A 15,120-nucleotide genomic window follows, 5' to 3' on the forward strand; every position below is an offset into this window, starting at 1 on the left:
CAAAATATCAGAAAGCATGAGTCATCAGTTGAAGACATTTTCATCATTGGAGAGAAGAGCTCAAGATATTTCAAAATATCACAAGAGCCAGCTCAAGATATTTTAATCGCATAAGAATATCCAACCAAGATTCATGCATAAATGCTTGCGGCTTCAGGAGTGTTAAGCATACTAAAATATTTATAATCTATCCAAATCTTATGACTAATATACCCTTGAAAGTTGTTCCATAAGTCAAGGCCAAAAACACAGGAGAAACAAAACCAGTACAAATTAAAGGTGGTTCAAAATTTTTAATTAGTTTTAAAATTTCCACATGTATTACAATTTAAGAGAAAACTGCAGTAATGGTTCCTTAATTTTAATGCAATTGGACCGTTGGTCATTTAACTCATCAAAATGTGTAGCTATGATCATTTTCGTCAATTTCGTCATAACCTCCATTAAAATGACTCATGGTTGAAGAACCATTACAAAAATTGGGTTAAGGTTGATGAATCATTTCTCTAATTAGGTTAAAGTTCAGGAACCACTCCGATTGGATTAAAGTTAAGAACAATTTTCACTTTTGTTTTCTATATTTCTTCCTTGATTTAGCCTCACGTATATGGCACGTAAGTCATTTTGACAAAAGTTCTGAAGAAGTTGATAAAAAAACATAACTACACGTTTTTTAGTTAAAAGATCATTATTCCAATTCAATTAATGTTAAATGACCACTGCTGCAATTTGCTTCTAATTTAAACGCCAAAATTCCGTGTAACCAAAAAGGAAATTCACATTTTCCTGGAAATTGTAAGAATGGAAGAGGTGTAACCACGTATACCGAAAAAAAAAGTGAGCTGAGTCAGACCAACAAATAAAATAAAATATGAGCCGAGCTGCTTTTGATCTCTTGCACTTTTTCTCTTTTCAACTGGATCCCACCAAACCGCCCATTCCTCAAGAGGGAATTTATTTTTATAAATAAGGCCGCAACCCCTTCATCCATTTTCATCACTTTTTCTCTCTTCCCTTCCCTTCCATTCAAACCCCAAAACACACTTCAGAAAATACAATGACGTTAACTCTCCGTTCTTCAACTTCGTTCGTCAATCTTAAAGACCATAAGGGCCTTAAAACCTCCGAAGACTCCCCCGGCACGATATGCTTTGCGCAAATCAAGCCATCATGCCGTCTACGGGCTAAGAGTTCAATGCAAGAAACACGGCTCTTGCACGAGAAGAACTTAATAACCATCTCTGATGGAAGGAGAGAGTTGCTTCATGCACTACCCAATATTGCTCACACCAGCACTGACAACAAGGTGCCTGTGTACGTGATGCTTCCGCTAGACACGGTAAATCACGGAGGACATTTGAATAAGCCGAGAGCAATGAATGCGAGTTTGATGGCCCTGAAGCAAGCAGGGGTTGAAGGAGTTATGGTGGATGTGTGGTGGGGATTGGTGGAGGTGGACGGACCTTCCAAGTACAACTGGGAAGGGTATGCCGAGCTTGTGCAGATGGTGCAAAAGCACGGCATGAAGATCCAAGTCGTCATGTCTTTTCATCAGTGCGGAGGAAATGTTGGAGACTCATGCAGGTGTGTTTGGTGGTTCTAATTGCAGTATATTATGTTTAATGTTCTCTATAACTTACACAACACGAACAGCCATGCTATTGGATTTTTAATGGAACCCTTGACATGCTTAACATAAAAGTGCTTATGAGCAAAAAGTGCTTTCTATGTTTTTGCCCAGAGTTTGATCTAACTCCACCTAGTGTGGATTTATGCAGCGATTCACTAAAGCACAAATTTTATGAATTTTCAGCATTCCTTTACCTCCATGGGTGCTTGAAGAAGTCAGCAAGAACCCTGACCTTGTTTACACAGACAAATCAGGCAGGAGGAATCCCGAGTACATATCCTTGGGATGTGATTCATTGCCTGTTCTCGGAGGAAGAACTCCTATTCAGGTCTACACCGATTACATGAGGAGCTTCCACGACAGATTCATTGACTACTTGGGCGACGTTATTGTGGTAATTATCTGCAACAAAAATGTTAACTCAACTTTATGCTATTATTTTTGTAGTAGAAATTCAAAAGTTCAAAAAACTAGACATAAAGAGATTTTTGCCGGTGTCCGACTGGAAAAATAAAAAAAGATTTTCAAACAGAAGAAAACTAATTTGGGCTAGGACAAACTGGCATCATTCGACGAATGTCAACATTCGTCTCAAATTACAACGGACTTGTTTCAAATTTCGAAACTCAATTCCAATTACTTGTACAGGAAATTCAAGTAGGCATGGGTCCTTGTGGGGAGCTCAGATATCCAGCTTATCCAGAAAGCAACGGAACTTGGAGGTTTCCTGGAATCGGGGAATTCCAATGTTATGACAAGGTAATTATTCTAAACAGAAGCCCTTATTCCATTTCTGCTGGCCAATTAAATTACCCTAAACCGAACCACATCATATTTCGATAATTTATTTTTGTGATATTCCTTATTCCTAAACAAGTTTTTATGTCAAGCAGTACATGAGAGCTTCCTTGGAAGCATCAGCAGAGGCAATGGGGAAGAGAGATTGGGGAAGAAGTGGACCACATGATTCCGGCCAGTACAATCAATTTCCTGAAGACACCGGATTTTTCAAAAGAGATGGAACATGGAACACTGAGTATGGACAGTTCTTCCTTGAATGGTACTCCGGAAAGCTACTAAGACACGGAGATAGAATATTGTCAGCTGCGAAAGGAGTATTCCAAGGATCTGGAGCTAAACTATCCGGAAAGATTGCTGGGATTCACTGGCACTACGGATCAAGATCACATGCGGCTGAATTAACTGCAGGCTACTACAACACAAGACACAGAGATGGTTACGTACCAACAGCCAGGATGTTCAGCAAAAACATGGTTGTATTAAACTTCACATGCATGGAAATGAAAGATAGAGAACAGCCTGAACATGCAAATTGCTCACCAGAAGGTCTGGTGAGGCAGGTAAAGATGGCGACCAAGAGTGCTGGAATTGACCTAGCAGGAGAAAATGCCCTGGAGAGGTATGACACTGGTGCGTTTGCACAAGTTTTAGCAACAAGCAGATCAGATTCCGGCAATGCACTAAGTGCATTTACATATCTCCGAATGAACAAGAGATTGTTCGAGGCCGATAACTGGAGGAACATGGTTGAATTTGTGAGAAGCATGGCAGAAGGTGGCCGGAACAGAAGTCTTTCAGAGTGCGACTCTACCGGAAGCGACCTCTTTGTTCGTTTTATCAAAGAGAAGAAAGTCGAGAAAACCAAGGAAACTGTTCTTGTGTAAAGATGCTAGAAATTATTTGTTTCATTATTTTGTTCCATCACAAGCTTTTGTAGGGTGTGATCTCACCTATATGATGGTTCAGTCTTTTAAATAGGATGAAATATATGGTGGAAACCTCTTCATGGTCATGTCCTGGCTTCTTCAACTAGAATGCACCTTCATTGTGAAGCAACTTGGTTTTGACAGTAAGTTTTATGGAATTAAGCTCTAATCCAACCTTTGATTTATCGAAAAGTTAAGTCGAGTTTGCTAACTCTTTTAACTAATTTTTTTGGTAAATCAACGACCGGCTAGAGTTTACCTCCAAATCTGCGGTCAGGTACTAGATATTCACAACTCAGGTGTATTCAATGTCTGTTTCAATCCTCAAATAGCATCTTTTGAAAAAGAAGAAAAAAATAACCAAAAGCAAAAATAATATAGCCGTTAAATCGTGTTGTTAAGTTTGTACAACCTTTCTACTCTAAAAAATATTTTCTTTTATTTTACTCTTAATTTTTTATAAAATTGTTATCACATATTTACAAATTTAATTTACAATTTGCGTAGATTTGCATAAATGAGGATAATTAGATTGACTTTTAAGGTTTTTAATTAGGACATATGCCACTTGTAAGAGGTCTTAAGTTCGATTCTAGCCAAACTTGAATTTGAACAACATTATTGCTAGCCTATTATGAGTCTAACATCATCCCCTCCCCTTTATTGCTAGCCTATTCGGAAATTAGGTTCAAGAATCAAGAATGCTTACATCATGCGTGTGATGAACGCAATACTGCCCAACTTATGCTCTGATACCAAACTGACACATCCCGACTCAGATTGTCCATTATGACTCCGAATCGAGTGGTGCTGGCCGACACCTGGAAGGTAACGAAACCATAAAGTGTAATGGTGTGGAATATGTGAATAAATTTAAACCTAAAAATGCCTAAATATGAGAGCACTATGAGCGGAAATGAACTCATTTCACACATGATGTCAGAGCATAAGTAAAGTACAGTAGAGTGGATTGAGAATCATATCATTGAAGGTAATCTCCAATGCCAAGATTTACCACGAATCCTCGTTGATAAGAAAGCTCAGCTATTAAACCTGGAGGGGTGAAAACAAAACAAGGGTGAGTGGGCCTGAAAATAAATTGTTAATAAAGACCTTCTAAAATGTTATAACCCCTCGCTGTAAAACCTGTATAGTTTCTAGAAAATTATACCATGTATAAGCATGAAATCAAATGTAAATCAATAGTAAATCCGTAAATATTCCAAATCATTACATATCAGTAGCAACATAATAAAATCAGGTGCTCATCAATCTATGCTGACACATGAGTCGGAGTTGCCTAATGCAACCTGTACGACTCATACGCAACCTATATGACAGTGCCGGAGTCGCCTATTATTGCAGTCTGTACGATAGTGGCAGAGTTGCCTATAACACAAATCTAGTCATGTCATAACTCAATCATTTTAAATAACACAATAAACTCACATAAACTTACCTGCATGTCCCTCTTTCACCTTAGCCCCTCAAAGCATTCACAGTAATTGTATGTAGGTAATATGCATATGGATATGCCATGATGCAATCTAAAACTCAACCATATCATAGTATTTTAGAATATATAAATATATATGACATGGCATAAAATGCATAAATCAATTTAAAAGCACGTGTGGAATTATCAATCATATATATATATATATATATATATATATATATATATATATATATATATACACGATAAAAAGGAAAAGACCCACTCACCTGAGATCCGCGCTACGACTCCCTAGCACGAATATCGAGACATCACGAACCATTGTCGCCTATAACAATTATCAAATCACATCTCAGAGTTCTTATCGATAGAACACGTAACTTACATAAAACATATCCCCAAGGACGTTCTAGAATGATTTGTAACTCATTGACCAAAAGTTAATCGTTGATCAAAGGTAGGGTCCATAACCCTACATAACTCAATCCAGAAGATCTGCACCTTTCCAATCTGTAACTTCCAGAGATCCACATGATGCTTCTAGAATAACATACTAAAATCATACCACGATTCGACGGTCGGATCTCCGCCAATTGCCAAAATGAAGTGACGGCTGACGTTTTATTTTATGAACTTACAAATCCAATTCGGGAAGATTCGTACGTCTGATTCCCAATCCGTAAGTTCCTAATATCCTCAAATATTACTTACTATAATGTATTAAAGTTTGATGACAATCCAACGGTCGGATCGTTGATTCATATTATGATGAAGTAGCGGTCTCTATCAAAACTATGATCAACCGATGAAATTTTATCAATCGGACTTCTCAAAGGGAATTAGGGTATTAAATTCAGCCTAGGAAAGTTAGGAGTGCCTTGCCCACCCGCCTCGGCCACGCGCCACCGCAGACAACTGCTGGCCGTCTTGACTCGCCGGTAAAATCAACTTTTTCTAAAAAATCTCAAATTCACATAAATGAAGATCTCAATGAGTAGATCAAGTTTTATACCTGTGGTCAAGTCCAATTTGACCGGGAAAAGCTCCAAATCATCGTGAACCCGTCGGAACCCTAGAATTTAGGTGTTTTTGTTTCGTCCTCAAATTAACTCCGATGATCCAACCACTGATTGGGCTTTGTTCTTGACCTTTTAAGGAGTGTTTTGGTGGTGATAATTGAAGAGAAATGCTTCAGAAATGGCGGATTCCGTCGTGGCAACCTTCGGAACCCCCACGGGTTTGATGGCTCAATTCCCCTCAAATTGAGGGTTAAAGGAACTGAGTTTTGCATGGAAATGAAAAAGGGAAGGATGATGATTCATTTTCAGGTGGTGGTGAGGTTCGAGTCGCTGGAAAATCGACTCAAAAATGATGGAAAAACCTCTGGGTCGAGTGAGTCTGATGGGGGAGAAACGGGTCAATGAGATCTGGCGCATCTCTTTTCCCTCATTTCCCCTCCTTGCTATCTTCTCTGGTTGGTCCCTCACTTCTCCCATCTTCCTGATTGGGCAGCAACCCTCTCAGCTTCCTCATTCGATTGGGCAGCAGCCCTCCCTTTCTCCTCAGTTTCTTCTTTTCCTCGTTTCCTTTCTTTTCCCCCACTCAGCCACCCACATGTGGCCTAATAATTTAGTACTATAAAATAATATAAATAATTAAAATAGTTATTTCTTCAGAATAGTTTCGGGTTCGTAGCTCCGTAAAACTCCATAACTCCAAATTCACTTCTGCTTGCGCTTACGCGTTCGTATCGTCGAGTACTTCAAGAATACGCTAAAAAAATATTTAGTACGTCTCACTATACTGATAGGAGCATATTTATGCAACTTAGTGAGCTTGTTTCTTGGCATTTACTTAGTTTAATTCTAGTTATTTTAGTACTTTAAGCTATTTTCGTGTGTTTGTAGGTTCAAATAACAAAGTTGGCAACAAAGTGTTATTTGGAACATTTTGGAGCATTTTTGGGCCAAGATTGGATAGTGCAAGCATGGAGACATGAGGATGGACGTTTTTGAAGATTAGAAAGCTAGAAATCAGCATGTGTGTGTGCAAGTGTGTTGACCTACAACTACAAATATCCATCCACTACACCCATTACATCCACTCATTACCAAACATCCATCCACTACACCCACTACATCCACTCATTACCAAACACTCATCAACTACACCCATTACATCCACTCATTACCACAACATACATCACTACCACCTTAATTAGATGGTGGTCCTCTCCCTAGCCTATAAATACATCCACCCTTCACCATAACAAAAGATCAGAAAAAATCCATCCAAAGACACTACATTCACATCTCACAACTTCATACACTTACACTTTCATTCCTTGGCCGTGAGCACCATCCATTCATCCATTCATCCATCCATTTCCCATATATCTCAAAACACAACTCCATACACTCCCTTCCCTTGGCCGAGACATTCACCAATCCTAAATACATTCATAACCTTTCCATATATCCATACACATCCTTAGACAATTGTGCTGCAACAAGGTGGTGAAGACGAAGGTCCTTGGCGTTTCAAGCATGAAACCTTGGAGCGTTTTAGGTGTACTTTGTTCTTGCTTTCAATGTCTACTTTGTTATTTTCTGATTTTGTTGCAATTATGAGTAACTAAACCCCTCTTAGCTAGGGGGAATTCGAAACCATGTTCATGCTTGCAATATGATTTGATTACTTTCAGTTGTGATTCATAAGTTGTGAATTCAATTTACTTATCCATTTGAATTAAAATTGATTTGTGTATGTTGGTTGAGAGTGCACGCTTAATTTTCATGCATAACTCTGATGCGAGGATATAAGGGAGTTTTACCTAATCGTTATGAACTTATATTCACAAGTAGTAAAGGTTGCTCGTCACAACCGTGTTAAGTAAATTCTTGGCATAAGTTTCATGCAATTCATAGTTACAAGTGTTTCGTCAATGCTTATGATTTTCATAGAACTTAATGATTCTTGCTTGTATCTCTATTATGCAATTCATGTAGGGAACTTGTGGGGAATGCTTTGGGTTGTTGTACGCAAGCATCCAATTCAATGAAATTAGGAAAATCTGAGGGTTAATTAGTGCAATTCACAGTTAATCTGGGGCGTTGAGAATTCGTAGTTTATTGAAAAGCAACTGGAAATCGTTTTGTTTGCAAGTGTGTCATGTGTGGAGAAGAACCTCCTAGCTATCCTTCCATCCATTCAATCTACTCAAATTCGTGCAGATTTCATTAGTTATTTAATTTACTTGTTTTGTTTTCAAATTCGTCAAAACCAAAACCCCCTTTACCTTGTTGAGTCATATTAGTTAGAAACTGATTTAGTTTGTGTTTTTAAGTATTTCGAAACAAGTTAAAACCAAAATTCGTCCAAAAGTGTGTTTAGAGTCCAAATCTGCCCAGTTTGTGTTTTTAGGCATATTTGAGCGTTTTTAGCTTGTTTTGAGTTTTTTGAGTTTGTTTTGAATTCTTTGAGTCTAGTTTAGTGTTTTTAACTTTGTTTATATGTTTTTAAGTCAGTTTAGAGGTTATTAGCAAACCCTCCTAATCCCCCATCCAGAACGATCCCTACTTACATTCTTTACTACAATTGATACAAGAGGGTTTAATTTGTGTGTTAAATTAATTTTCGCATCATATACGTTGGTCAATGAAAGTCAAAACCTTCACCTCTAGGGCATTTTCGTAAATTCACACTTTTAAAATTTATAAAATCGTAGAACTAGGTACAGGTTGTCACACATGCATTTTCATTCTCAAATTTTTTTTTCTTTAAACATTAATTCTTTATTTTTTTTGGTCAAACGATAGATTTTGTTAGATTAGATGTTAGGTTAGTCATCGACGGGGTTTGAACCCACACCGTTATGCAAGAATTCAACACCTTTTTCACCGCTGTGGTAAATGCCCACTTGCTTAATTCTTTGATTTTTAGTCAGCATATTAAGTTTCATATATCAAACACTATTATAATAATTTTTGACCTTCTTAAATTATGATAATATATATATAGTAGATTCTTGTCGTTCAATGATTTATAAAAATATTAGTTAGAGACTTTCCATCTCGACTTAGCTTTCTGGTAAATCATGGATGCGATTAGAGCTTGATTCCGTGTAAAAGTATATTCTGAAGACCAAGCTTCTTTAGTATTGAAGATAAATTTTAGTTGGTATTCTTATACTTCACTTATCTAACTAAGGATCAATTTTTTCAGGAAGCTATGACCAAACCATGAGAAGATCTCAACTGCGTACTAAACCCTGATTCAATACATGTATTTGAAATTAATTCTGCAAAAAAGGATCGATGAGGGGTTAGATTGATTCTAATAATAAAGGATACAAATTTATTCAACATATTGTTTCGAAAGTGATCCATAAAAATGGTCAATGAGGAATTGAGTTGATGGAGCATATTAATTTCTTTGAAGTTGTGTAGGTTGGGCTATGTTAACAAACAAAATTATTAGGGGTATGACTAGTATTTTAAAAAATTATTTCCATATTTTTTGGTTGGACTTTAGGTATTTTTGTGTTTTTATTCTCCTTGAAATGTATAAAAGTAGTAGAGTTACTCAAAATATTGTGCATATTTTTATCTCTATATGTAAGGCTCCCTTCTTATAGTTTTGGTTTTTTATTGCAAGTTAATTTGTTGCATGATTCCCTACTATGGCATGAAAGATCTTTTTGTGTTTGTTTGTTTCTTTTCAAGTCGGCATTTTAATTATTCGACTATTTTCAAGTCATGTGACAAAAAAAAAAAAGTTCTGTAGTTTATATGGCTTGTGTTTTTACACTATATATGTTGCATATTGTAAATGTGAATTTACTTAGGAATTAGCTAATTTCTTAGACTTGTAATTGTGTCTTCGTTTCGTAGATTTAGGCCTAGTTTTTAGGCAAATTAATTTGGGGCACAAGACTTATCCAGATTGAGTAGATCAAGGGTTGACTTTGTCTACAAGGTAATTTGCATTTGCATATCATATTAGGAAAACTATATTTTTGTGATTAAGTTTTATTAGGAATGAAATTCATAATAAAATCAATTAGCAGAATTGTTTTCTTTTTTTTTTACGTTAAAATCAATTCTACTTTTTCCTACTCTTTTTGGAACGTGATTTCTCTTGATTAAAAAAAGCAAAGCTTGAAGACCTTTGTGACTTACTTCTGCAAAATCTGATTTGAGAGATTTACATTGAGAGAAGCAAAGGTGAGTTCATGGAAAATTAGAATGATAAAGCAACTTTGTGAAGCTTTTTATTTCTAGTTTGCATCTTCATATTTCATAGTCTATATTGGAAGCTGTGTGCAGTGAAAGCTACGTGCTGCATGCTTGTTCGTGAGGATCATCGATTTGAGAGAGTTCAAGCAAGGACCATGTAAGGCAAGACAAAAGTATTGGGTAGATTCTTGTTTAAGAGTTTATCTTCTTGAGTCTTGTAATAGTCTATTCTTAGTGGATTTCTAGACGTTATTCCCGGTTGGGTTTTTTCCTCGTACCATTGGGTACAAAAATCCTTTTGTTAATTTACTTCTGTTGCAAGATTATATTAGTTTGATTTGGGATTGAAATCTTTGTCCAATCATATTTCGGTTATCTATTTACTCGACCTGAGGCACGATTTCACATATGACACTCAAGGGAGAGAGGCTAAAAGCGGTTTCAAATAACCGAAAGTGTTTCTGTAAGAGTTAGAAACTCTAAAGATGATAGTTTTGAGGAGGCTAAAATGCCTTTGAGTCTTACTGATTTCCGAAAAGGTGGACCGCCATAACGAAGCCACCAATTAGTTCCATTTTTAGTAAAGAGAAACCCTAATATATGTGAAAATTGTCCATTTTTTTTTTTTTTTATCTCTGCTCATTGTTTTCACTTGGTTGTGAATTTTCAACCAATTGCCTATTAGTTAACAAGTTCCGTTCGGATTTCATTTTCCTGGTAATTTGTTGGGGTTCTCCTCGTGAATTGAGATAAAGGTGAATCGGATATGAGAGTGAGAACGTCGAAGAGATAAGGTTTTCATAATCTCCACAAGAATACTTATGGTAGACTTGTTAAGTACATGCCCACACAAATCATCAGATTGAAAAGAAAAAAAATATCGACATCTAGATCTTTAAGATTCCAACTCATTTTTTCTATTTTGAACCAAGTGCAGAACGCCTTCGCGATTGAAAACTATCATTGAGGACATCAGATTACTTTCTAGACCTTGACTCGTGTCTTCCGAAAGGCGATTTTTTTTGTTGATGTCGTTAGAACACTCCATTCATAATACTTATATTTGGAATGTCTCCAGATCCATTTAGTTTGATTTCATCTTACACCATCACCATCACTTCCGATCTCACCTCTCTATTATAGTACATCAAATTAAACGGGTCTTAACGGGTACCCATTAACAACTCAATAAGTTAAGGGGTGTGCTATCCACACACCCCTTTTTACTTCTCTCATACCCTTTGTTAATTTCTGTCATTTGATCTTCTTCAATTCATTTAATTCAACGACCGAAAATTAAAAAGATGTGAGAGAAGTAAGAAGGGGTGTGTGGATATCATACTTCTAAGTTAATTTGCTACCTCGAGTTTGGAGCACTGCAGATATTATTATTAATAGCCAATAAAGTTAATGTTTCTCATTAAAACTTCAGTCGGCATATGAAAACACACGCAACATGTAGAGGTTATTTTGGTTAATTTCAAAAACAGGTGGGAACTAGGATATATGTACACAAATAGATATACGACTCCCATCTATCATCCATGCAAACGCGGCATTGGTCGAAAAAAGCCAAAAATCCTGGAATGGGGACTTCTTCCCCAAAAACAATAAAAAATGCGGAGTCGTTGAAGCGATTAAGTTTGAATACTCCAGAGTTTAGGGCTTAATGGAAAGACATAAAATCCAAGACAGGAGAAAGCAGCAAAGACATTGTTGGAAACCACATGTTCAATTGCTAATGCCATTCCCAGCAATACTACTTCTCTTTTGTCCTAAATCAACCAAAGCCAAGAAAACCTTTTTTTATTTTTTATTTTTTGAGTTGACTGATATTGTCGTTAAGTTAGAAATTAATTTGCCATGAAGTTCGAACCCTAACTGTCATGTAAAGACATCGTTTATCTCCACCAATATGGTAGAGAGCCACCTACTAGCCAAGAAAACTTATAATTCCTGAGATATTTTCTGATCCACAAAAATGCGGTGTCGTCTAACACATATAGACCAAACACAACCCTAGCTAGCTTGTTTGTGGGGTTTTCTCTACACTGTTCAAAACAAAACCACCCAATGCTTATCACGCCAAATTATAGATATAGGCCCGACGTTTCGTTTCTTTTTTCACAGATAAACAAGCATTTGAAAAAGAAAAAGAAGAATAGAATACCTACAGATATTCGTTCATGCTAGCCAATATTTTAAAAGGCAAAGGCAGAGGTGTAGGTAAGGCGTTTATGGATAGCCCCGTCTAGGTTAAAGTCTTGAGGTGTAAGGCGAAGCTTTAAGGGACCTAAATAATTGAGGACTATTGTGAGTATAATTGGGGACAACTGTGGATTATTAAAAAAAAAAAACAGGGGACTATTGTGGGTTATAAAAAAAAAATAGAATTGACAAAAAACGACGTTGTTTTGGATCAAGTCATTTAAAAAAAAAATAAAGAATTGTCTAAAATGACGTCTTTTTAGACCAAGTCTTTCGAAAAAAGAAAAAAAAATCTTTTTCTTTGTTTGTACCATACTTAGGGCCTTCGTATTTAGATCTCGTATAAATACTCGGGGGACTTAAATGTAATTATGTAATAAAGGAATGGGCAAATATGTAATAAGTGAGGAGCCATTATTCTATAAAAGAACTCCTCACCCCCACAATTAGGGGAGGCCATTTCTGAAGCCTTTTCACCTCTCTCACATCCCCTCTCATATTCAGAGTTTCTCTCCCTCACCTCTCAGATAAATACAATATCAGTGTAGGCGTAGCCCAAACCTTGGGGTGAACCACGATAGATCTTATGTTATTTACATTTCTTGCAGATTCACGGTCGGATTTACGTTGTTCCAAGACCTCCGGTTTTGTGCATCAACATTTGGCACCGTCTGTGGGAAACGACACGAAAAGCTCTGTCGGTTCTCTTACATTTTTTCATCTCACCACCGTAAAACCTCACCACTGTCCACCGTGGATTTACAAAAACCCACACAGAGGCACAACCACGGAGATAATAGACGAGAAGAAGCTGTAAAGCCACCACGCTCTTAATAGCCAAGGGAACTTGTGTGACTTACTACCTGCATGCTCTTCGAGGTTTGTGGCTGTACCACGATTCCCAACACGTGTCAATTGATGAGGGTTGAGCCCCAAGGAAATATCTTCCAAGCTCAATCAGCTGCCGTTTGATCAAAGGAAGCATTTGATCAACACCATTGATTCGCAGCCATTTAATCAGCTGTCGTTTGATCAAAGCAAGCATTTAATCAGTTGTCGTTTGATCAAAGCAAGCATTTAATCAGCTGTCGTTTGATCAAAGCAAGCATTTGATTAGCACCATTTGGTCAACATTCGCATCAACGAACGAAATCCCTCAGCGAAAATATCCGAGAGATCGAAAAATGCCTGGCGTTTCTCTCTCGAGCAAGAAAACCGAGCAGCCATCGGAATGTTGCTGGCAGTCGAAGCCCATGTGCCACTGCTGCAGGACAGAAAGCCGGTGAGGCGCAGGTTTGTTTCAGGGGCGGTGTTCAACGTGTCCATGAGCATAATTGGTGCCGGAATCATGTCCATACCGGCCACTCTCAAGGTGCTTGGTGTGATACCGGCTTTTGTGCTTATTGTGATCATTGCTTTGTTGGCCGACGTCTCGGTGGAGTTCCTGATGAGGTTCACGCATTCCGACGAGTCCACGATGTATTCCGGCGTTATGAGGGAGTCCTTTGGGCAGGTGGGATCGGTTGCCACAGATATGTGTCATGATTACTAATCTTGGGTGCTTAATTATGTACCAGATTATAATTGGGGATGTTCTATCTGGAAATGGGGCTGTCGGAGTAAGGCATTCCGGTGTTCTGCAAGAGTGGTTTGGAGTCTATTGGTGGAACTCATGTGAAATTGCCCTCCTATTCACGTTTATTTTCATCTTTCTGCCATTGGTTTTGTTAAGAGTCTCTGAGGTTCAGTTCAGCCATATCAGTTTTTCTTGCTGTGGTTTTTGTTGGCATAAGTTCTGCCATGGCGATCTATGCAATCTTTGAAGGGAAAGTCAACACCCCAAGATTGTTACCAAGCTCGGGCAAACAAACCTCCTTCTTTGACTTTTTCACTGTTGTTCCAGTCCTTGTTACAGCCTTCACTTTTCACTTCAACGTTCACCCAATTGGCTTTGAGCTTGGTAAGCCGTCTGATATGATATCAACGGTCAGGATTTCATTGGTGCTCTATGCAGCCATCTACTTCTCCATTGGACTGTTTGGGTACCTTTTGTTTGGGGATGCAATCGTGGTTGACATACTTGTGAATTTTGATAGAAGCTCAGATTCAGCAATGGGGGCAGTGCTGAATGATGCGGTCAGATTAAGCTATGCCCTCTATCTGATGTTGGTTTTTCCTCTCTTAAACTTTTCTCTGAGGGTAAATTTGGATGAATTGTGCATCAACATTTCTGCTCAGGGCTTGGTACAATTCTGGGCCCTCAAAAGATGCAAATTGGAGCGTCTGACAAAGTACAAAGGATAGTGTGCGCCATACTTGAAGCTACTTTTGCTTTTGTAGACCACCCACATGGAAGTTTGCTGTAAAATAGATACGCAAATCTGTAAAAGAAAGGGATAAATGGAGCAACTGACCAAACCCCATGATCTAAATCTGCAATGGAAAGAAAATGAATATAAAAAAGAAAAAGATGTCTGGGGAGAAAAACAAAAAAGGTGTCGACCACTTAAAGAAAATAAAGAACTCTATTATCTTTATCAGACAAAACGATGTAATTTATTTTTCTTATTTCTCGAAGACATCTGTGTAAACCCTATCAGAGGGTAATAAAAAAAAAAAAGGGCAAAGCCCAAAATAAATGGGCTGGAATGTTGTGTGGAGAGCGAAGGCCCATAAGCCCAAAATAGCACCAACCAGATGATCAAAAGTACACCCAGTACTCCAAAATTATTCGGCAACCTGCCACTATTATCACCAACCAGGTGATCAAAAGTACGCCAAGTACTCTAAAATTATTCGGCAACCTGCCGCTATTACCGCTAACCAGGTGATCAAAAGTACGTCCAGTACTTCAAAATTATA

The 15,120-nt window shown here is 37.7% G+C and overlaps 1 protein-coding gene and 1 pseudogene across 1 annotated transcript; both read left to right on the forward strand.

Moving 5' to 3' along the window:
- The first annotated feature begins 897 nt into the window (after window positions 1-897).
- Window positions 898-3,443, forward strand: LOC103437033 (beta-amylase 3, chloroplastic). The gene is made up of 4 exons (XM_008375497.4): window positions 898-1,584; window positions 1,814-2,024; window positions 2,279-2,389; window positions 2,524-3,443. Exons 1-4 carry the CDS (start codon window positions 1,058-1,060, stop codon window positions 3,313-3,315), a joined length of 1,641 nt encoding a protein of 546 aa, XP_008373719.2. The 5' UTR covers window positions 898-1,057; the 3' UTR covers window positions 3,316-3,443.
- A 9,280-nt stretch (window positions 3,444-12,723) lies between these two features.
- On the forward strand, window positions 12,724-14,897 carry LOC103428184 (amino acid transporter AVT6C-like; annotated as a pseudogene).
- Window positions 14,898-15,120: the final 223 nt, after the last annotated feature.

Source organism: Malus domestica, chromosome 06 (genome assembly GCF_042453785.1).
Source record: "Malus domestica chromosome 06, GDT2T_hap1".
Classification (NCBI taxonomy): Eukaryota; Viridiplantae; Streptophyta; class Magnoliopsida; order Rosales; family Rosaceae; genus Malus; species Malus domestica.

Excerpts from the sequence above, each read along its gene's own strand:
- LOC103437033 (XM_008375497.4), top strand. The coding sequence starts at position 1,058 with ATGACGTTAACTCTCCGTTCTTCAACTTCGTTCGTCAATCTTAAAGAC. Across the intron at positions 1,585-1,813 it reads AATGTTGGAGACTCATGCAG|CATTCCTTTACCTCCATGGG; the intron begins GTGTGTTTGGTG and ends ATGAATTTTCAG. Across the intron at positions 2,390-2,523 it reads AATTCCAATGTTATGACAAG|TACATGAGAGCTTCCTTGGA; the intron begins GTAATTATTCTA and ends TATGTCAAGCAG.